This window comes from Thunnus thynnus, chromosome 14 (assembly GCF_963924715.1).
Source record: "Thunnus thynnus chromosome 14, fThuThy2.1, whole genome shotgun sequence".
NCBI classification, from domain to species: Eukaryota; Metazoa; Chordata; class Actinopteri; order Scombriformes; family Scombridae; genus Thunnus; species Thunnus thynnus.
Window position 1 is genome coordinate 30173940 of NC_089530.1, and position 24194 is coordinate 30198133.

Genomic DNA, 24194 nt, shown 5'->3' on the forward strand with positions numbered 1-24194 from the left:
AACTGTGTCTGTTTGGTGCTGAGCAGATAGTGTACAGTGGCTTTTTACAGCTTTTTCTCTGAGAACGACGCTATGAGACGCTGAGAGTGAAGCAGAACAGTAAAGTTGCAGCCGGACAAATAAACAATGAGCTGAAACTCGCTACAAAGCTCCATAAAGACGAGAGGAGCTGCAGAGTCTCTGATAATTCTCTGTAGGTTCATCACTACGAGCCAAACACATCACACACTGACAGATCAGACTGTGGGGGAATAGAAATATATGTTATGGACACGTTAAATGTATATATAGTATATTTGAATAAAACACAACACTGAAGACATGTTTTCCTGGTGTAAAATTAAGTAGAATTTTGAATAATTTCACAAACCACAACTTCATTACTAGACAAAATGTGTGTGTGAGAGACACATCAGGATCACCACAGACTCACCACAGGGAGGTGGTGGAGATGTAGTGGACCATCTGAATGAAGGGCAGAGGGTCTGAAGATGCTCCACAGCTGCTGCACACACACTGACACGCAAAGACACAGTAAACATGTGATATCGTCTCTTTTCAACCCTTTAACTCTGAACAAAGATTGATTTTTTTGAGCCTTATAGATCTGAGTGAAATCAACCAAATATCTCGATGGATAATATGACGACATTATAAAGATTGGTTGGTGTTTTCAAAAGATGTTTATGATCGAATGGGCTGAAAACGGTCTGGTAAAATACACTGATATACTGGATTTACTGGAGGAACACTAAAAAACTTTTAAGACTTAAAAAGCAAATAAGGATCAACAAACGACAAGAGATCTTTAGGTTTTTAGAAATAAGACATTACATTGAGAAAACAGTTAAATTAGTATAAATCAGATCCGTAGGAATAAACAGTACATGCATTTGGTTTTTGCTCTAAATGTCAAAAACTGGCGATGTGATGGGAAAATACAGTTATGCTGTTTATCATGTTCACCTGTACCTCTGCTCTAGATAACATTTTAGATAGAAGATATTTATGCTCATCATCACTACGCTGCACAAATGATGAGACACTCTCTCACCTCTACAGAATAGCATTTATAGCATAGCATCATTTTCAGCTTTGTTTGTTTGTTTGTTTGTTTGTACTCGACCACCAAAGATCATCTGTGAGGTAAGAAGCTCCACTCTGTAACACCGCTGTACAATCAGAGTGTTTCTGTAGTTCCAACAGAGTGAGACGTCGGTCTTCCTAGAGGATCAGGAGTCACATTCTCCACTTCAACTATCATTTAGATCAGCTGAATAAGTTAGACTGATCAAGTAGGTGTGTCAAATGTAGCAGCTACAGATGTTATTTCAGTGTGTCAAATACATATTTAATCAGCGTTCAGGTTAATGTAGTAATCAATATCTATATTAAATCCATTATTAAAAAGACACATCCCAAATTTACAATGATACATGAGAGAATCCGCTGCACCTCTGGATTATTCTCTCAATTCCAATTCTTTTCTGGTTCAATAAACTAATTAATTAATTGACTAATTGTTTCAGGTCTACTTTAAACACCCCAAAAGAGGGAAAAAAAGCATAATCTAAATAGTTTTTAAGGTGACTGGTGGGAATCTTTCTTTTTGTACTTTTTGTAATTAGTTCCGTCAGACAGGAAGCGTCGACACAATCCAACATCTCACCTGTTCAAAGAGCGTCATGGCGAACTTCTGGTGGGGGATGCAGTGTCTGGCCGTGCAGATGTCTTCTTTGGTCTCGTCTGCGATGTGGAAGTGAATCCTCATCAGGATGTTTTCCTGCAGAGACGCAAGACAACACACATGAATCAAAAAGGTTCAAAAATTTGGTAAAAAAAAAAAACAAAAAACAAAAAAAACCCTCAAGGCAGTGTGTTTGTCTTACGAAGCACTCTGCGGCGTCGTCCATGATGCCGAGCTGGAACCGCTGCTCGTCCTGGAAGGTTTTGGCGAGCGCGCTGCGAAGAGCGTCGGACGGTAAAACTTTCTCGCTGCTGTACTGAAACTGAGCGAAGATACTCTGAAGAAGAAAACAGACACAGCTGAGATCAGAAACAGGAAGCCGGTCCGTCCGGCTGTTTTTACCTCAGACATCAGGCAGATGTGATTCTTCACCTTCAGAGCGCAGAAGATGCATGAGTCCTCCATGCACTTGTGAGTCGTCAGCTGACGGAAACTTCGACGGAAGATATCGAGGTGCCACAGGACCTGAGAGACGGAGAGAACAGCGGTTAACGACACATCTGGTCAGGAAGCAAAGCAAGAAGACAATATGAAGGAAAGATGATCTGGTCCAGAGTAGCTGCTGAGATTTATATTCAGGATTTCACATATTTTACATACCTTCAATAAAAACTTAATGTCCATCCCTGATAATCAAGCCTCTAATATACCAAAAACAAAGACGTACAGTCAAGAAAACCATTTTCTCTTCCTGCAGACTACGAGCAGGAAATAAAAATGTTTCCGTTTGAAATAAACCTGATTCAACAAAACAGAAAACCCTTAAATGCAGCTTTTCTGTTCACAACTGTGTGGTTGGGTTTGAAACCAGACGAACACTCGAAATCAAGATAACGTATCACAAAAAAAATGCTTTAAATCCTCACCTCTGCAGAGGAAGTAAGGAGACAAAAAGCTGAGTTTAAGAGTCTGTAAAATCCTACAAATGCGAGTGAAGTTCTGTGAAATCTGTGCGTCTCTGAGCTGCAGCGGCTGCTCCACTATCAGCTCAATGTGACGTGTTTACATCAACGGAGCCACCGGCCAATCACCTGCCAGCGCGGACACACGAACGCCACTGACCAATCAGAGAACAAGTTTAGTGACCTGAGGACATGCAGGAGACTGTCAGGTGAAGGTGTGCATGTGTGTTAGTGTCAAACTGAGTTCATCACTCTCTCATCTGCTTCAGGAAACCATCTGATGACAACTTCTCTGGAAGACGAGAGTGTGAAAGTGTGTGACAAGAAGACAAACAGGAAGAACATGATGTTTCATGTGTCAGAGAGAACAAACGTCACAATGTGCATCTAAGTCTGCACGTCTGGTTCATGTTTTTATGCACATTTTCAATTTGCAGCACTAGAATTTTTTTTTTTTTTTAAAGTAGAAAGAAACATGTAGAAAGTGTTTCCTGTTGTCTGAAGTGTAACAGCAGCTCAAATGTAAACATGTGACTTAAACGCACAATATGTAATTTCAGCCGCTAGGCGTCTCAATCAAAACAATAACAACAGACGGAGTGTGATGACGGTGTGAAGCAGCAAGGGATCATGGGAGTTGTTGTCTTCGTCGTTAAATAACCAGCTTCTCCGGGATAAGATTACTCCAGTGTTCATCATTCAGGATGTTTTTACCCGCAGAGGTCTCCTCCTCTCCAGAACAAACGGACACGCAGATTAAAATCGTTAAAATACTAATTAAAGCTGTTTTACCTAAAAATAAAAAAAAAATTAAAAAAAATCAATATTTCTCCGACGATGTTTGGTGACCACCGGACTTCCTGGAGGGGCTGTTAGCCGAGCTGCTGCTAACGTTTGTCCAGTTTATTTCTCTGATAACTTAAGATCCAGACGTCCAATGACTAAAATCCTTCTTCCAGCTAAAAGATATAGTTAAAAACCACCTAAATTTATCATGAAAATGTGTCTTAAAACTGAATAAAAGTCCATTTATAACAGTTTGTGTGGAACAACCACAACGCCGATGTATTATCTTGTATGTGTGTAAGTTACTCTTTGGTAGACGCCATTGTAGCGGACAAACACAGCGCCGCCGTATGCATCTGGTGCGTGTTTACTCTTTGGTAGAGGAGGTATGACGCCATCGACAGGCGACCAAATGAAACGGTCCGTTACTTTGATTAAATTACAGATTTCTCTGAGTTTGAAAATACACAAATCAACAACATATATAACAGGTCTAGTTGTTTTTAGACACTTTAATGTGGAATAATTACATATTATACCTTTAAACATCACTGAAGAGCTGAAAACATCAGATCTGTGTGGAGCGATGATGAGGAGACTGTAACCTTCCTCACATGAACACATGAAACAGACTAACTCAGGTCTTTTACTGCACTTCAGCTTATTTATAAAAGCTGCAACGATTAGTCCATTAGGCGATGGACAGAAAATTAACCTGAAACAAGCAATAATACTCATTATTCTCTAGTTCCAGCTTATTAAATGTGAGGTTTTTCCTTCCACATATTAACATCCAGTTTAATATCTTATGATTCTTATGAAATTAAAAAGGCATCACTGTGAGAAGAAGAAGTGGTAAATAACATTTTTTTTCATTTCACAGACCAAACAATTGAAAAACTAATTGGCAGATTAACAGACGTTGAGCTCTGAGAGCTGCCGAAACACAGGTGACCTACAGTCAGTACGGAGCCTGAACGCATCGTGTGGATTTAAGCGGCTGTGACGGCAGCCGGAGGTTTCATAACAGGATCAGAAACCATCAGCTCACACACACAAACTCAGCACCAGCACTGCAGATGATCAAACTATTAATATCTGAAAAAAGTCTTTGATTGCTATCAGGAAGCTGCTGCACATACACACACATACACAGAGCATCATGTGACACTGAAACATGCATCGTGCTCATGTGATGTTCAGGTTAAAAGGAAACAACATTTATGTAACTCCTCCTGGTCTCTCTGAGACTCTGGGGGTCTCATCTCCTGCAGAGCGGCTGGAATCCAGACACGCAGGAATGTTTTCATCACTTCACTTCAGAACGGAGACTTCAGAAGACTTAAGACCAGTTTAGACTCACTTATTTATTTATTTATCTATATTTTATGCTGTTTTTACTCTTCTAAAAGAGCCTGTATTTTACGGCTGCAGCACTCTGAGACGCTCTGCTCTTGAAAGGCGTTTTATAAATAAACCTACTGAACCGTTTGAGTCTCAGTTTTCACTCCCTTCATTTCCAGCTTTCAGCAAAGTCACTACATGCACACAGAGGATTCATGGATTTATCACTGCTAGTGTTATTCTTACTGGAGATGATCCAGGTGTAGGTTATGGAGTTACAGGTGTAGAGGGGGGCAGTGTGGAGGTCATTCTCTCAGACTGATGTGAGACTAAACTCAAAGTTTCTTATCTTCAGTCCTTTAACTCCTTTTAATCAATGTACAGAGAGAAGAACAAAAAAGGACAGTAAATGGACTTCCTGTTATGCTTTAGAAATGTATCAGAGCTGCAGCTGACTTTAATTGTCATGATCGATTCATCTGTCAATTATTTTCTTGATTAATTTGTTATTTGATCCATAAAAATGTCAGAAAATGTTGATCAGTGTTTCCTCAACACAAAGATCTTCAGTTTACTGTCACAGAGACTAAAGAAACCAGAAAATATTCTCATTTAAGAAGCTGCAATCAGAATTTAGACGACTGGTGATTAATTTAATTGCAGAAACAACTCCAGTACTGAATATGAGACAAAATTAATGTTTTTTATCTGAACCATGAGCAAGACTGAGGATGAAGAATAATTCCAACATGATGCTGGTGGTTATTGAACAGACACACAAACACACTTTAAACTATAAAAAGTTTCTCTTCATGATCCTTCATCCTCACGAGGACACAACATGTCGGAGTGAGATAACTCGTTGGACTCGAGTCAAAGTGAAGCGTACTGTCATGTCAGCACTTTGGGTGTGTTTGTTTTCTCCATCCTGTCCTGTCCCGTCCCACCCCCCCACCGGGTCCAATATGTCGCTGTGTTCCTGCAGGACGCAGCAGCAGGTCAGTCAGGTGATCAGCAACAAATCTGTCGGCTTTCAGCGTTCAGGATGTTTATTAGAAATTCTGAACAATTTGTTCATCCATCAGCTTTTTAGATTGATTTTGTTAGTTTCATTCATCAGAGTCAACAACAATCTAAACAACCTAAACCCTGATGGAGGATTTGATGTGTAGTTAAAGGACAGTGAAAGAGGTTTTTCCTCGCTGTAATCATTCCTCCTGTTCATACTGGATATTTAAAGATCCTTCAAATGTGCTTTCAATGCATTTAAAAGTCTGTGTGAAGCTTCTATTCAGCTTCAGCAGTCTGAGTTAGTCATATCAAGTGGATATCTGACACATTTACAGTCTTTTTAGCATCAATTTCCCTCTTTGTGTTTCCTCGGACAGTGTTTCCCTGTTGAGCTGCAGGTGGAAGTATAGTAACAAAAAGAGGAACTTTGGCACTAAAAAGACTGTAACATTGAAAGATATCTACTTGATTTGACTCATTTGGACGCTGAAGCTTCATATTAGCTTCAGATAAACTTTTAAATACATTACAGGAATGATTACAGCAAGAAAAACAGCTTTAACAGACTGTTTTAAAAACTGTGAACTCGTCCTTTAATGGCCTAAACTCTGTAGTATTGGAGGTGAAGTTTGATATCTGATTTGTTTCGATAGAATGATAAATATATCTGATGAAGTGAATCAGAGAGTCACGTTTCTGTCAGACGGATGTTTTTCTTGGAAAGCTGGATGTTTTGACCAGCAAGGAGGATGAGGAGGATGAAGGGGGTTGTGAACAGCTGGACTGAAGGCCTCAGCCGCTTATTACCGCAATGTTCTTCCTCTTCGCTTTGTCTTCATCACATGTCGGAGCCACTGAGAGTCTGCTGACAAGCCTGACGAGTCCTCCGCTCAGCCGCCTGCGGGCTCGCAAATCCTTTTGATCACTTCTGGTTTTTTTGACATTACGCCGCCATGACGAGTCGAAGCCGACAGACCGGCGAGATACCGGAGGAGCTGTGGGTGGGGGGGGGGGCTGGGAGGGGCAGGACGGTAAAGCTTCCTGGTTGGCAGGAGCAGAGGAGTCATGAGGAGGTGCCAGTTCACAGTGCAGGGCGGCAGACTCATACCCGAGGCTGCTGCGGCGGTGAGAACACACACGTATGTGAATCAGTGCACGTATGGCTGCAACCAATCACGTTAAAGACTGTTCACATAATCTGTGGTGTTAACTGCTCCCTCACGTTCGCCTGTAAGGCAGCAGCATCGTCATGAGCTGAAGGGGGAAGCATCAACACAGATGATCAATAACGTCACACAGCAAAGTGATCAGATCCTCGACGCAGCGATATATAAACATATATAAACATATAAAATGTATAAAAATAGTCTTACAGGTAAAGAGTCCGGCTGCTTATCGCTCAGCACATGTCACAGAGCTGCTACTTGATTATTAGATTAGTCGATCAACAAAAAATTGATCAGCAACTTTTTTTGATAATCAATGGTGGGTTTTTTTTGAGTATCTTTGGGTTTTGGATTGTTAGTCGGACAAAAACAAGCAGTTTGAAGACATAACAGACATTTTTCAATATTTATTTTATAGACAAAACAACAATATAAAAATATATTCAGCAGTCAATAAATCCATCAGTTACCAAATATTAAATTAATCGCCAACTCTTTTGATGATTGATCGATAGTTTTGAAAAATCAAATCAAGCTTCTCAAATATGAATATTTTCTGGTTTCTTTAGTTCTTTATGACAATAAACTAAGGATCTTTGAGTTGTGGACAAAACATTTTCTGATATTTTACAGATCAAACACCTGATTGATAAATTGAGAAAGTAATCAACAGATTAATAGATAATAAAATAATCTATACAGCAGCTCTCATGTTTCCTGGCTGATTCACACAAAGCCTTCGCTGTAGTAGTAAATCACCTGCTGTCACCATGGTAACCACAGGTGTTACCAAAACAACCAGGTCTGAAATCTGAAGGATTACAGCATTAAAGAGAGTAAGTGTGTGTGTGTGTGTGTGTGTGTTTCCTCTTCAGACTGGTCACTACAGCAGCTTTAAAATAAGGCTTCTGAGTTAACGAGTCAGCCGCAGTAATTACTGCTGTCAGGCCTCCGTCGCTCACACTGTCTCGACTCTAATTGTTGAGGCCGGGAGAGGCAGACGCACGCCGCCTCCTCCCTCCCTCAGAAAGCTGATGAGTCATGAGGCGAGCATAATGATCGGTGTGGGAGGTGTCATCATGAGGCTCATTACAGGCTCGCAGGTCATCAGACTGGTTGTTATGTGTGTGTGTGTGTGTGTGTGTGTGTGTGTGTGTGTGTGTGTGTGTGTGTGGAGCTGCAGGTTAAACAGCTTTCTGTCAAGCGTCAGTACAAACATTACAGCAGCGCTCACAGTTCAACACTAAATCATTGTTATTACGCACGCTAACGTCTCTCTGCATCAAGTGTTATTTATAAAGGGAGTGTGAAGCTACGCTAGCAGCATCTGAGAGGCAGCTGAGGATCATGGGATGTCATTACTTCCGCAGGTATTTGATTATAAACCAATCAAAACCGGATTAATAACCAGGCAAAGTGCTTTACTGCACATAATCTGATTTACAGCTGCAACCATCAGTCAATTAATCAATTAGTCGCCAACTATTAAATTAATCACCAACTATTTTCATAATCGATTAATAGTTTTGAGTCATTTATTTAGGAAAAGATGTCAAAATTCTCTGATTTCAGCTTCTTAAATGTGAATATTTCACATGTGAGAAGCTGCTAACAGAGAATTTTAGTTTAAATAATAATAATCCTTTTTTTCTGTCAATCAACCAATAATTTCCAATTGATCAATACTGATGATAATCAGTCTTTCCTTCCATCTCTTGCTTTTACTCTCCTGAGAACACATGACTGAAGGTGACACAGTCAACACAGCAGGGGTCAAAGGTCAGCCAGAGCGTCAGAGTGTGTGTGTGTGTGTGTGTGTGTGTGTGTGTGTGTGTGTGTGTGTGTGTGTACCTGCAGGGCGCTGTTCAGGAAGCAGCTGTTCTGTCCCGGCTCGTTGCTCAGCCCTTTACTGGGAGCGATGGACGTCATGGTGCGAGGCGTCAACATTCCCGGCATCCCACCACCTCCTCCGACTCCGCCTGCCGCGACGTCGCTTCCTCCGGTGCCCGACGCAAAGTAGTTCCTCTTCCACGACATTTTAGTTCCTCTCTCTCTCTCTCTCTCTCTCTCTGTGTCTCGACCTCGCTCCCTCGCAGGGATCAGCTTCCTGTCGTCCGTTCTCGTATCGAAGGAGCCATTTTTTCTTCCAGCTGAGTGGACGACGAAAAGTGGGACGGACAGAGCAAGAAACTTTTAAATTAAGTCCAAGAAAACAGATAAATTCCAAGAGTGAAGAATTAAATATATATTACGTCTCTCCAGAGTCTGTTTTTAATTCAAATCCAAGAATATCCAGGAACTTTGTGTCCCAGGGAGTTAGAAATATTCTGTGTCTTCTTTTCTCCTTTTTACATTCCACAGGTTCAGTACTGAAGGATCCTTTTACTTTGAAAGGTTTTATTTCTCCCAGGAATCGTGTTTTATATTCCAGACTCTGAGAGACGACGGAGGAAACCCGACCGGACGTAGACTGATCAGCTCCCGTAAACGTCCTACGATCCCGCAGGTGAGAGAGACGAACTTTCGCCTCCTTTCAGACGCCGACACGTGCAGCTGAGTCGTGACCACCTCGTCCTCCAGACTCAACACAGACCAGCCGGCGGGTCGGAGGTCAGAGGTCAGAGGTCAGCGGCTCTGCAGGCGCTCAGGACAGACCTGCAGAAGAAGAAGAAGAAAGACAAACAGTTTGAGAGGTTTTTTAAACTGTTGACCTGAACTATTTTAGAGGAGCAGAGCTGCAACGATTCGCTGATTAATAAACTAAATAATATGAAAATAATGCAATTATTTTAATCATCAAATAATAGTTTTAGTCATTTTTTAAATATGTGCTGGTTTCAGCTCCTCAAATGTTTGATTTTAGGGCTGAAACGAACTAATTAACTATGCCGATTATTTTCTTGATTAATCAATTTGTTTTCTGGTCCATAAAACATCAAAAAAATGGTGAAAAATGTTTGATCAGTGTTTCCTAAAGTCCAACACGACGTCCTCAAATGTCTCGTTTTCAAATATCTTCAGTTTACTGACAGACACTAAAGAAACCAGGAAATATTCACATTTAAGAAGCTGAAATCAGAGAAAAAAGACTCAAAATAATTCCCATCATAGTTGGCGATGACTTTCATAGTTGATAACTAATCAATTAATCGATAATCTGATGACAGTAAAGTGCTTTTCTTTGGATTTTGGTCAAACAAAAAGACATTTGAAGACGTCAACTTGGACTTTTTTGGCATGTTTCATAGTTTTGATATTTTGTAGATAAAAGGATTAATAGAGAAACTAAATGATCACAAACATGTCTGCTGAGTGACGGATAGAAGAGAACCGATCAAACTTCAGATTCATTGAACAAACAGACTGTTAAACTGTTTCTGAAGCAGCTCGTCTGAGTCTGAAGAGCTGAAAACAAACATTACTCACCAACACCAAGACCTATAATAACTGGATCTAAATCTAAATCTCCTCTAAGACCCTAAACTGAGATAATTTAAGGCCTCTGCAGACATAATGAGTTGAGGAACCCTCCTCCTCCTCCTCCTCCTCCTCCTCCTCCATCACAACAGACAGAAGCCTTTACAGCTTCTCTCTGACTGGTTTCATTGTTCTGACAGTCGACTTGTGCTGCCAAACCCCCTCAGGGTTATCTTTGACAATTCATATCAAACACACACACACACACACACACACACACACACACACATACACACACACACACACACACACACACACACACACACACACACACACACACACACACACACACACATTAAATGACTGATGCACTTTTAACAGCGTGAAAATTCAAATCTATAAAGTCTGTCAGAGCCACAGAGGACGGATCGACAGAAATGTGTCATCTGAAAAAGTGTTTCAGGGTTTTAACAGAGCAGTGAAGAGTTTTGGAAACTTGGTTTATCTGCTGCAAATACGACACTGTGTTTATCATTTCATTATCCATAAATGTGCTGATTCATTTCTCCATTAACCAAATAAATGTTTGGTCTATAAAATGTTGGCAAATAGTAAAATATGCCAATCAGAGTTTGACATTCATGTTTGATCATGACTTAAAACTATTAATCAATTATGAAAATAATTCCTATTGTACAGTATGCAAGCATTAACAGTAATCCCTCTCAATCATTACTAATGACCCACTAGTAGTGTGTCTGTGTCTGCAGAGATTCTGCTCTCTGCCTCTATTTTTTATTATTTTGCTGTGTTCGGGGCGTTTGTGGGCGTCAACCTTTGGGCAGTGGGTGTGTAGCTCCCAGCCAATCACAGCACGCAGGTGTGAGGTCAGGACTCATAGTGTAGTGTAGTGTAGTGACCAGGTTACATGTCTCTCCTCTGCTCCGCTCTGCTCTCTGTCTCTGTGTCGTGGATGTATAAAGAGCAGCGGGTGTGCGTGTGAGAGGCTGAGCTACACACACACAGAGCAGAGCAGAGAGGCTGCAGCGGACAGGAAGCAGCTCTGCATTCACACTACATCCAGCAACAGCAGCTTCCTGCAGTGTTGTGTGGAGGTGTGGGTGTGTTTATTTGCGCTTTAGAACGTAACCGCCGTGAAACAATCAGGAAATAATGTTTTATTACTCTGAGTCACAGCTTTGTTCTCGCTAGAGCTGCTCCCTCTCTTCATTCACTCTGTAGCTCGCTCCACCACTGCTGCTCTCTCCCCCTCCCTCTCCGCTTATAAACACAAACCCACAAATCCTGCATAGTACACCTTTAAACACACCGACGCATTGTCCCCATCAGAGCTCGGAACTAGAAAGATGAATAATGACTTTATAAGAAAGTGTTGAAGAGTTTCATGAACATGGAAAAAATCAAGTTATGTTGACGTAAGTACCCACACTTGTAGTTCTTTTAATGGGAGCTGTAGTTTTTTCTGTGCACTGATGTCATGACTTCGGCTCTCTATTCAAAGTTTGGGATTTTGGCTCATTTCAGCTCCACAGTAAATAAATTAAAGTATGTTCATAAATGAATCAACAGACTGCAGTTAGTGACAGAGATGAGAACACAGGAAGTAAGAGAAGAAGTACTCAGATCCTTTACTGCAGTAAAAGTACCAATACAACAATGTACAAATACTCCATCACAAGTAAAAATCCTCCTACAGTAAAAGTACATAAGTATTATGAGCTTGATGTAGTTAAAGTATTGCAGTAAAAGTACATAAGTATTATGAGCTTGATGTAGTTAAAGTATTGCAGTAAAAGTACATAAGTATTATGAGCTTGATGTAGTTAAAGTATTGCAGTAAAAGTACATAAGTATTATGAGCTTGATGTAGTTAAAGTATTGCAGTAAAAGTACATAAGTATTATGAGCTTGATGTAGTTAAAGTATTGCAGTAAAAGTAGTGGTTTGGTCCCTCTGACTGATATATTATTATATATGACATCATTAGATTATTAATAGTGAAGCATCAGTGTTAGAGCAGCATGTTACTGTTGTAGCTGCTGGAGGTGGAGCTAGTTTACACTACTTTATATACAGTTAGCTAGTTTAGTCCAGTGGTTCCCAACCTAGGGGTCGGGCCCCTCCAAAGGGTCAGCAGATAAATCTGAGGGGTGGTGAGATGATTAATGGGAGAGGAAAGAAGAAAAAACAAAGTTCTGATACACAAATCTGTTTTCAGTTTCTGGACTTTTTCTCTAATCTTTGATTTTTGCTGAAATATTGGATCATTTGAACATTTATTGAAATGAAAGCATGTGAGAAGTTTAGAGGGAAAAATCACTATTTGGTGGAGCTGTTAACAACTCATAGACATGTGAAATGTGACCCCGACTACACACTGCTTTTTGTAAGACGTCAAAAGACAAAAAGGTTGGAAACCACTGGTTTCATCTTTAACAATGTGTTGTATTTTAAAAGCTTGTTATATTATCCATTGTGTCAAATCTTCATCTGAAAAGTAACTAAAGCTGTCAAATAAATGTAGTGGAGTAGAAAGTAAAATATTTCCCTCTGAAATGTAGAAAGTAGCATCACATGGAAATACTCAAGTAAAGTACAAGTACTTCAGAGTGTGTGCGTTTGTGTGTGTGTGTGTGTGTGTGTGTGTGTGTGTGTGTGTGTGTGTGTGTGTGTGTGTGTGTGTGTGTGTGTGTGTGCAGGTCGGAGCAGAGGGAGGTGAGCAGGGATTAGCCTGATCAGACTCTGTCTGTCTGTGCAGGATTACAGCGTCTATGTGTGTTTCTGTGTCTGCGTCTCCTTCGTTAACAACATTAGTCTCGTTAACTGCAGCAGTTTAAAGCAGCAGCAGTCGTCTACCTGAGGCTGACAGTGTGTTTGTGTTTGTGTTGACAACGTTAACAACACGCAGCTCGCAGAAGAGCAGCCGTCTTCCTCTGATCTATGATTTCTCTGGATAATAACGTCTTTCTTCTGTGCAGAGACGAAGTGTTTGAGCAGCTTTTCAACACACACAGTATTGTCCAGAATAAAAGACGAGCCCCTCCTTCACCTTTCTAACACACTGTCAGTCGTCCTGTGAGATGCTATGAATCCGAGGAGAAGAGAGTCCGTCCATTAAAGCAGAAGGTAAATCCCACATTAGCGTATCCTGTCAGTCTCTCTCTCTGTCTCTCGTCAGACTGCTGGAGGCGTCAGATGATTCTCTCTGATAGTTTAGCATTTTTCAGACTGTCTTTGTGTCTCTTTCAGCTTCTCGTCTCAGATGTTGTTTTCACTTGTTATGAATTTATTTCCTCTGCAGCAGAAAAACACGTCACACAGACTGAAACTGAGCTAACAAACATAACAGCATAAAGAGTCTTTGACTTTAATATAACTGAGTCAGACTTGCTATTAAACACTTATATTTACATGTTGCAGAAAGCTTCCCTATGAGTGACTAACTGACTTAGACAGCCTGTCACGCAATGCATTATGGGTGAAATAAGACACTTGGATGCAACAGTAACACTTAGCAGCAGAAGATCGACATTTTATACGTGCTGAAAACATTAAACTGCAGCTGCTGGTACACATCAACAATACTTCTATTTCCTTGATTAATCGATTAGTTGTTTGGTCCATAAAATGTCAGTAAAAGGTGAAAAATGTTGATCAGTGTTTCCCAAAGTTAACGTCCTTGAATGTTAATGTCAACAACTCAAAGATCTTCAGTTTACTGTCACAGAGACTAAAGAAACCAGAAAATATTCACAGTCAGAGTTGGAATCTATTAATCGATTATTAAGATAGTTGGGATTAATTTAATAGTTGGCAACTAATCGATTAATCGACTAATCATTGCAGCTCTAACAAGAACTCAAAGATATTCAGTTAACTGTCATGTATGATGTGGAAAAGCTTCAAATGATCACATATGAGAAGCTGAAACCAGCAGATTTTTGCTTAAAAATATGACAAAAAAATTAATTATCAAAATAGTTGCCAATTTATTTTCTGTCAATAAACTAATCGACTAATCGTTGCTGCTCATAAAATGAGATGATGTTTCTTTTGTTTCAACATTTCAAACTAACAGAAACTCTCTTCACCTCCACACTGAACCTGCTTTAAACATGTCGACGACGTCACGCGTGACGGAGACCAGCGAGTAAAAGGGGACGCAGGTGACGGCCGTGTACCTGGACGGTGAACCAACCAATCAGAGAGCTGGGATTAGTTCAACTGGTTCGAGGTCGTTTCCTCTCCTCGTGAGTCCCCGAGGCTGATTTGGTGTATAACTGGTTACATAACAAAAACGCCAGTCTGTTGCAAAAGCTTTACACACACACACACACACACACACACACACACACGCGCACACACAGGCACAGGCACACACACACACAGGCACACACACACACACACACACACACACACACACACAGGCACACACACACACACACACACACACAGGCACACACACACACACACAGGCACACACGCACACGCACACGCACACGCACACACAACAGCGCTATAATCACCTCTAATTCGACAGGCTGGCTCAGTGCCGCCTTCATGCAGCCGCTCTGCAGAGCTGACCGGAGCACTGCCAGAAGTCTGGGTGCTACTGGGAACACTGGGAAGAAATGGGGACACTGGGAGGGAGTAGGGACACTGGGAGCTAATGGGGAGAGAGTGGGAACACAGGGAGGAAATGGGGACACTGGGGAAGGAGTGGGGACACTGGGAGGGAGTGGAGACACTGGGAGGCAATGGGGACACTGGGAGGGAATAGGGACAGTGGGAGGGAATAGGGACACTGGGAGGGAATAGGGACAGTGGGAGGGAGCGGGGACACTGGGAGGAAGTGGGGACACTGGGAGGGAATGGGGACACTGGAAAGGAGTGGGGACACTGGGAGGGAATGGGGACACTGGGAGGCAATGGGGACACTGGGAGGAAATAGGGACACTGGGAGGGAATAGGGACACTGGGAGGGAATGGGGACACTGGGAGGAAGTGGGGACACTGGGAGGGAATGGGGGCACTGGGAGGGAATGGGGGCACTGGGAGGTTCTGGCAGCAGAGCGACAGACAGTATTGATCGGGTCAGTCTGGTCTGTCAGGTGAGTTCACAGCTGCCAGACTTCATTCACTTTCTGACCCATTTTCAGCGAGCTGCTGTTCCTCATCAGTGAAATTTACCACAACCACTGAACGCACCAGAGCTGCAGTGACTCCACATTAATGACAACAGCGTCACGTTATCAAAAGTGTAGATACACACTCAGGTTCTGCTGGAGTATTTAAAGATCCTCTTCAGATCTATTGAGACATAAAAATACTCTGCTTTATTCCTTCACTGTAAAGTCCGTCTCACTGTTTGTTCACCAGAGGCTTCAAGTTTTCACATCACACTGGTGTGAGCTGCATACTGGACCACGACTGGCTCTAAACTAGTTGTGATGTCCAGCTGTTAAACTGAGATTTAAAGTGACACAGAGAAACTTTCCTTCTTTAGCAGACGGACGTGAAAACAAACTCTGCACAGAGAAGAAGAGAACAAACATCCAGCTGAAGGAACAAGAAGACAAACATGACTTTGAGTGAAGGAGACTTTAATCTGTTCCCAGACATGTTTGGCTTACTGGGACAACTTGAGTCCAGTCAGAGTTTCTCTGCAGAAAGGCTGCACATATCACCACCTTTCATCCTGACGAGCCAGTGATGTAGGGAAGCATTGTGGGATAATTTGGGAACATCGCAGTAAAAGCTCGACCTCTGACACAGCGAGAGTAACAGAAACAAGGGTTTAAATGGTTTGAAAAGAGGCAGACAGCTGTGAGAGCTGCAGAGAAGAAAACAATCTCTGTCAGCCTGAGAAATCCTCATCACAGACATTTTAATATCAGACTGTCAAACAGATAAAAACGTTCGTGCTGAGAGCCTGAGCCCCAACAAAACCATCAAAACTCTACATTAACACCATTTTCAACTGAACAGTTTACAATCTCATGTTTCTGACTTTACAGTAACAGGAATGTAAAAAACATATGACTGAAAGCTGTTATCAGGGCTGCAACTAAAGATTATTTTTAGAGATGCACGTTATTATTGGCACGTCATCGGTATCGGCCGATAAAAGCTCTAAAATTTAATATCGGACTGTTTCACCCTGACGGTCCCGGTGTTTCCTCCGCAGGCTGAACTTCACTCAGCTGCCCGTCAGACCAGCTGCTTCTTCTAGCTGAGAGGCTAGCTGGCTGCGCTAGCTGGCTGCGCTTCCCTCCGGCCATGCTGCAGCTAACACTCCGCTAGCCTCTCAGCTAACGTTAGCCTCGGCTCTCCGTGTGGATCCAACCGGAGCACCGAGCCCCGGTTTGTTATTCAGGTTAAAGCGGGAAGAAACAGCTGGACCGTCAGGGTGAAACAGTCGGTCGAGGAGCTGCTATGATCGGCTGCACAGATAGGAAACACCTCGGCTGACAGGATGTACCACTCTGTTTGGAAAAAGAAATCTTTTTGGTTTATAACGGCGGTTGGCAACCAGCGTATTAGGTGCATTAGCGCCACCTTCTGGTCCGGAGTGTGGACCAGAGATTAAATCCTGCACATTAATCCTGTCTGTCTAATAAACTCAATGAAAACTCTACTGCTGCTCCCACTTGGCAGCTTCATTAAAGTTTTAATGCTGAGCTCCTGAACTCCAGTCTTCCTCAGTTCTTCCTTCATATATTGTCTTTCTTCATCATATTTAGTATAATCTATGCTTGCATGTATAATAGTCTCCTCAGCCAGCTGGAAAATATATGTTCATATATCGGCATCAATCGGCCACAATGAGTTGGAAATATCAGCATAACGGCAAAAAATCCAATATCATGCATCCCTACTGAAAGCTTTTATCAGGGCTGCAACTAAAGATTATTTTCATTATTGATTAATCTGGAGGCATATGATTATATTTCTGGTTATAAATAAACACAGAGAAATAAATAAAAGAGAGAGAAAGCAGCAGGGAGGTTCGGGCCCTTCAGTTTGAACTTTTTCTCCTTCTTACTGTCTGTCAGTCTGTCACCATCATTTTCTTTGTCATATATGGAAGTAAATTAAATATCTTTTTGGTCGGAGAAAACAAACAACAGGAAGTAGCCTTTCTTCACTGTGTTTTGACAATAAATCGATGAATGCTTCCAGCTTCTCCACAGCGACAGTATGCTGCTTCTGCACTGTTGGTCCGACATGAATGAATGAAAAGGTGATGAACACATGAACTGATTAATAATGAAAAATATCTGTTTGCAGTTTCAGGTTGAGTAAGATTAACAAAAGCTCTGCTGATGTTAACAACAGAACAACCTGCAGGAAACATCCATGTGAACGTCGATATTTCTAAAAATGAAAACGTGTGAGACGACGGGAGAAAACACTCGATAGTTTGAGGTGATGGATGATGTGAAGACGGACGGACGGAGATTAAATGAGCCCTTTTCTCTTATTTCCAGAGTTTCTCTGCAGTCTGGTTTTTACTCGAGGACGTTTCCTGCAGACATGATGTGGGTTAAATCTGTGTGACTGATTTTTTTTCTATGAAAGTCTGCAGCAGAGAATTAGTGGGTAAATCTTAAGTTGCTTTCTGGGCAGCGGGACTGAAGCTCTTCTTGCTGCTGACCTCGTTGGCAGTCGGTCTGCGGGAAAGATTTGGGGCCTAATGACTAAAAGGAGAGAGCTCATGAATATACAGCCGTCCTTCAGAGCGCCAACCGCACCGAAATAACTCGGACAGTTTGGGAATGTGGAGCACTTCAGTCACTTAATTCCAGCCAGTGAAAGGAGGAATTAGCTTCTTGTAGTCCACATCCAGCCTCACGTCTCATAGTCACATATACAGACGGACTGTAAACATACGGTACAGTTTGGCCTTTTACACCAACAGGATGAAGTCACACGATGGAGACAGAAGAAGTAGAAAAAAAAACTGTCTGGTTTCAGTTTCTCAGATCTGAAGATTAGCTCAGAGAGTCGCTCTGAAGAAATGATCAACATCACTTTAGAAATAAGAGAGAAGAAAGAAGCAGATTCAGAAAGATCTGGTCTATGATGGAGACATGAAAGCAGTCCGTTGATTTCCATATGAACAGGTAGATCAGCCTGACTGGATACTGGTCCAGTATTCTGTGACTGTGGGGCTGCTAGCTTAGCTAACTGGTTTCTAGAGGCCTGTAGAAACCAAGAGACAAGTTTATTCAAGTTTGGGAAACACTGATCAACATTTGGCATCATTTTCTAGCATTTTATGGACTGAAAATTAATGAAAATATTCATATAGTTTAGGGCCGCCCCCTACTAGTCAACCACGTTTTCACTGTCGCTTAGTCGCAGGAAACAAACAAAAAAACAGGAGCTGCACCTCGTCAACGTTAAGTCAAAACCTTGTAATGACTGTGTATGAAACGCTAAACGGCTTTTAATTTGACACCCCGGATACAGGAAATGGTGACACGTGGCCACACGTGGCTGACGCGCCATTGGCCGACTAATGGTGTAACTTCATCACTCAGTCAGTCAGTGACCTGCTCTGCTGTGATAACAGAAGCACTGATCCCTCTATAGACTAGTTAGTTTCAGCACTTTCCTGTCGGGAAACAGCCTAAAATGAGAGTTAAGAGGATTTAACGGGACTGAAAGGAAACTCAGTCTGATTGCTGCTCGATCCGACGCATTTATTGACGTTAACAGGCGACTCGCTTCATGCATGTGCTGTAATATTTATATTTTAAAGGCTCATTATTACGGTTTATTCCTCTGTAATGTATCACAGTGTTAACAATCTTACTTAAAACATTATTTCTCAGCCCTGGAACCCCAAAAATATACATTCAAATACTTAAATTATTATCATAAACATGCTAGTCGACTAGTTAGATCTCAGTCAGGAGGAAACCTGATATAGCTGCAGCTCTGTTCTGCAGTATAACTTTTTTTTTTACACTAAGATGCACAAACGTTATTCCAGACTCTGGGTAGTTTCCTCTCCATCGTGTCCCCTGTTGTTAATGTATTGTTCTAATTTTCTCTCCCCCACATTCCTCCCAGCAGCAGCAGCTTCCATCAGTTGAGTGAATAAACAGTAAATCATCCAGACTGGGAGGAGCTCCTCCTCCTGCTCTTTCAACACATTATTTTCCCATGAGTACTGCTGAATAATGTTCCTTTAATTTTAAAGCTCACTGACGGTAACTCACAACTCCTCTCTGCAGAGAGCTCCAGATTCCTCTCCTCACTTCCAGCAAAACTTCCCCGGAGTGAAGTGACGCATCAGTCTGATGGAGGTTCATTCATTTACAGTCAGGAGTTCATCAGCTGCACAGAACCAGACCTACAGGTTGTTTTACTGTCATTAAAAACAGCCTCCTGTAGGAAATAAACTCAACATGTCATTGAATCTATGTATGATTCTGTAAACAACGTTTCTAAAAGTTAAACACTGGAAAACTACCAACTCATTTCTAACTAAATCACTTCGATTTAACCGCATCTTGTCCGGTTCTTCAGCTCACCAAACTCCGCTCACAAATCCACAACTTTAAAGATTCCTAATGAACAGGAAACCGTTCAGTCGCCGGAAATTGTAAATCAGTTACGAGTAGAAATCCCCAGGACTCACTCTATAAATCGGCATTAATCAGACCAACTGTACAGCAGTTATTTTATTATAAACCAGATCACTTTTTAAACTGGTTCCCATTATGTTCTTCTTCCAAAACAGTGGAGAACACCGGGAGCTGAAGCCAGAAGTTTGGGATTTCAGTAAAGGAAAATGGTGACTGTAAACCACGTTAACCTGAACACAAACGAGCCTCAATTAATTTACAACACATGAACAATATCAATAATTCAAAAAGAAGCATTTTAATTTAAAAAAAAGCAGTTTTTTTTAAAGGGAGTTCGGCGCAGTGCGCACCGGAGACACATTACATCACTTCCAGCAAACTTCACGGAGAACAATGACGGTAAAACGGCTCCGGTTGTCTCCTTTAATTATCTCTTCTGATTCCGCTTAAACACACACACACACACACACACACAAACAAACACCGAATCCGTGCGGATATTTACAACACGTTGGTGCGCCGTTACTACCGAGCCCCTGTTTGTAACCGGTAACCGACAACGTAGCGTCCGTATTAGCTTAACGCCGGTGAATGAGAGTAACGGCTGCTACGTTCAAATCTACCGAGCTCATCACAGCAGATACGCAGGCAGGGAAAAACACAGCCGGTTGTGGGGTTTTTTTAAAGCAGCTCACCTGAGACCTGAACACCGGAGGAGGAGAAGCAGGAGCCGTCGGTGTCCTGAAGCCAGTTTGTCCGCAGCACCGGAGAAGCGGCGGTTATTGTGTTTAAAACGGCAGAATGGAGGGGGAGGGGCTACTACCTGCAGCACTGTGCGCGTGAGCTGAGGCGCGTGCACGTGTGTGTGTGAGTGTGTGTTTATGTGTGTGTGTGTGTGTGTGTGTGTGTTTATGTGTTGCGTTTAAAACCATAAACTCGTGACAATATTAAGATTAAAGCCCCTTTCAGACACGTTTGAGGACATTTAAAAACACTCTGCTTTGAAGTCCTCAGAAATTAATGCGAAACCTCTGCAAGATGCAATACTCAAATGGACGGTAAGGGGGATGCGTCGGGGTCAGAGGTCAGTGGAAAGCAGCAACAACAATGGCGGAAAGTTTTAAAGCCACGGATGTGTAATAAGAGCTGGATAGGGCGCCGCCGCTCAGCCTTGCAGCCAGTTTTTCCCCAGTGGCCACTCGCGGTATTGCAGCAAAAAATCCCCCTGCGGCCCAAAAAGGATTTTCCCCCATAGACCACCACTGTAAAAGAGACGCCTGTAAAACTGTTTACAGGACACCTCGAACTGCAAACGTCAGTTATGACTCTTTCTATTGTGGACTTTTGATCCATGGAGGTTTTATGTTTGTAAAACTTTCCTCAAGACGAGAAAAGCGATTTAAAAATCTGTAACGCAGAAGCTAACCTGGAAGCTAGAAACTTTTTTTGGCGTACGCGCCAGGCGAGCAATTCCTTTAGGACTGAATGGGCTCCATTTTTGGTCCGGTATCCAGCTCTTATAATACATCCATGTTTAAAGCCCCTGGAAACGCAAATCCATGATTGCCTATTAATCATGTAATTTGGGATCTAATGTGCATATGGTAAATATGCTAAAACGTAAAGATGCTAAAACAATTAGCGTCATACTCCAGGAGGTATAGTTAAATAAAAACACAGTTTTTTTTCTAACCTAGTTTGTTAGTTAGTTGGTTATTCAAGCTTTCTACCAAGTAGGGTCTACTTGATAGATTTGGTAGTTAATAGCAAAACGTTTAAGCTAATGCTAACCGTTTCATGTATGTGCTAGTTAGTCGACGTTTTAGTGAATTAATAGAAAGTAAAGTGGTACTTGAGCTGAAAGTGAGCTGTCAATCAAACGTGATCTGGACACACCCACACAGTCCTGAGAAATGCTTTGAGCAGCAAATGAGCTGTTTCTGAGCTAAGATGTCTAATTGTTATGAATGTTTATATTCATTCAGATTTTTGTGGATGCTTAATGAGACACTCAACTTTGATATCATATACGCATTTTTATGATTTCAAGCCACGTTTCCAGAGGCTTTAAAGACAAGTTAATAGACAGAGTCTGCAATTACCTACATCTGTACGATGTGTCATTGCCCCTGCAAAGTGACAAATATGCTTTAATTAACAAAGTAGTAACATCCTCCAGTGTTGCCATGTTTATTGTTTACATCATGCAAATCCCAGTCTGAGTTAGTCATATCAAGTGGATATCTGACACATTTACAGTCTTTTTAGCATCAAATTCCCTCTTTGTGTTTCCTCGGACAGTGTTTCCCTGTTGAGCTGCAGGTGGAAGTATAGTAACAAAAAGAGGGACTTTGGCACTAAAAAGACTGTAACGTTGAAAGATATCTACTTGATTTGACTCATTTGGACGGCGAAGCTTCATATTAGCTTCAGATAAACTTTTAAATACATTTTTACACAGAAGGAGGACTGTGGATTTTGTCCCCCATCACTTCCATTGTAAGGTCATTATGAAGGGATCTTCTAATGGTCAGTATGAACAGGAGGAATGATTACAGCAAGAAAAACAGCTTTAATGTTCATTTGATGACTGACTGTTGGTTTAAGACACACTTGATAAACTGTGAACTCGTCCTTAAATGTATATTTACTCAGCAGCAGCCCTGCATAATCATAAAATAAGATAAAATTAGGACATTAAACTCAGCATTTACAGGACATTAATTAATATTGTGTGTGTGTATTAAAATGTGTAAAGAATCTTTTTAGGGCTGCAACTAACAATTATTTTCTAGATTATTTGATTAGTTGTTTGATCTATAAAATGCCAGAATATGGTGAAAAATGTCGATCAGTTCAGTTCAGTCGGATGTTCTCTGAGCTTGAGTTTGTTGTCACAACTAGTAATAATATTAGACACAAATTATTACTCAAAGCAGAGTATTTTAAATGTCCTAAACAGGGCTGCGCCTAACGATTATTTTCATTATCAATCAATCTGTCTGATCACTTGTTTGCTCTGTAAAATGTCAGAAAATGGTGAAAAGATGACGTCCTCAAATGTCTTGTTTTGTCCACAACACAAAGATATTCAGTTTAACGTCATAGAGACTAAAGAAACCAAAAATATTCACATTTAAGAAGCTGAATCAGAGAATTTTGGACTTTTTTTTTTTTAAGAAATGTCTCAAAATGATTAATCGTTTATCAGAATTGTTGCTGATTAATTTTCTGTCAATCAACTAATTGATTAATTGACTAATCGTTGCAGCTCTAATTTTTTAAAGATAATAATGAGATTATAATAAAGTTTTTTTTTTTATTGATCGTCACTGTAATTTCATCACATTATAATTAAGCAATTAGGAGTTTATCAATACCATGAGAAAATCGCTGGATTACGCATCTGTAGTCTGGTGCTGAAATAAAGACAGTCAGGGGTTAAACCTGCGAGCCGCAGAGCTGAAGTTGTGCTTCGACAGAAGAGAGTGAGTGTGACTGTATTGATCAGAGTATTGATCAGATTAGAAACACAGGAGGACATGTCAGGATCAATATGTGGCAGCTCAACACGCTGCAGGATGGAGGACGCTGAGCCTTTATTAACCTTTGTTAAGTTATTCATTAACAGCTTTTACTAAATCACTCAGATGAATATTTGATTCTGACTTATTAATACTGCAAACATTAAGAGTGTACTTCTACTGCTAAAACTACCACCTGAGGTACTTTCTACAAATACTACCAGCAGTATTCCTTCCTGAGCTGCCGCTAACATCGCTGTAGCTGCTCAAAAACACACAAACAAACTGGTGAAATCACCACAAAACGAAATAGATTTATGGTCTTAACTGGAAACCACTGCAGTCCAACAACAACAACAGCCGACGTCCCGCCCAGCAGCATGGTCAGCATCTGTTATTCCATCTTTTTCTTATTGTAAATAAATCTCAACACTGTGTCAGTCCGTCTCTCCTCCTTCACTACTGCGTCTGTTTGGCTCTCGGCTCTCTTTAAAAACAGCCCACAAATATGAAGTTTCATTATTTAAAAAAGGCTCATTCATTTCCTCAAACAGCTGGTCACTGGTACTTTTTAGTATCATCTAGTGGTGAATATATAACGAAAAACAAGACTCCTAGTTTCAGGTGATTATATACCAATTAAAACATACTTATGAATATTATATTCCATTTCTGCC

At 41.2% G+C, this 24194-nt stretch overlaps 1 protein-coding gene across 5 annotated transcripts in view; it reads right to left on the reverse strand.

Moving 5' to 3' along the window:
* Positions 1–24194, reverse strand: part of LOC137197476 (inactive ubiquitin carboxyl-terminal hydrolase 54-like) — a 60506-nt gene that overhangs the window by 24346 nt on the left and 11966 nt on the right. Inside the window, exons 1-7 of one of the 5 annotated variants that reach the window (XM_067610913.1) lie at positions 20689–20826; positions 19625–19793; positions 8808–9611; positions 2120–2212; positions 1890–2024; positions 1670–1783; positions 434–516 (exon numbers count right to left, since the gene is read on the reverse strand). In XM_067610913.1, coding sequence (XP_067467014.1) covers positions 434–516; positions 1670–1783; positions 1890–2024; positions 2120–2212; positions 8808–8993 — 611 coding nt within the window. In that variant the 5' untranslated portion in view covers positions 8994–9611; positions 19625–19793; positions 20689–20826. Of the gene's footprint in view, positions 1–433; positions 517–1669; positions 1784–1889; positions 2025–2119; positions 2213–8807; positions 9612–19624; positions 19794–20688; positions 20828–24194 lie in introns of those variants that run through there. The other 4 variants (XM_067610915.1, XM_067610912.1, XM_067610916.1 and 1 more) reach the window with 4 other exon arrangements.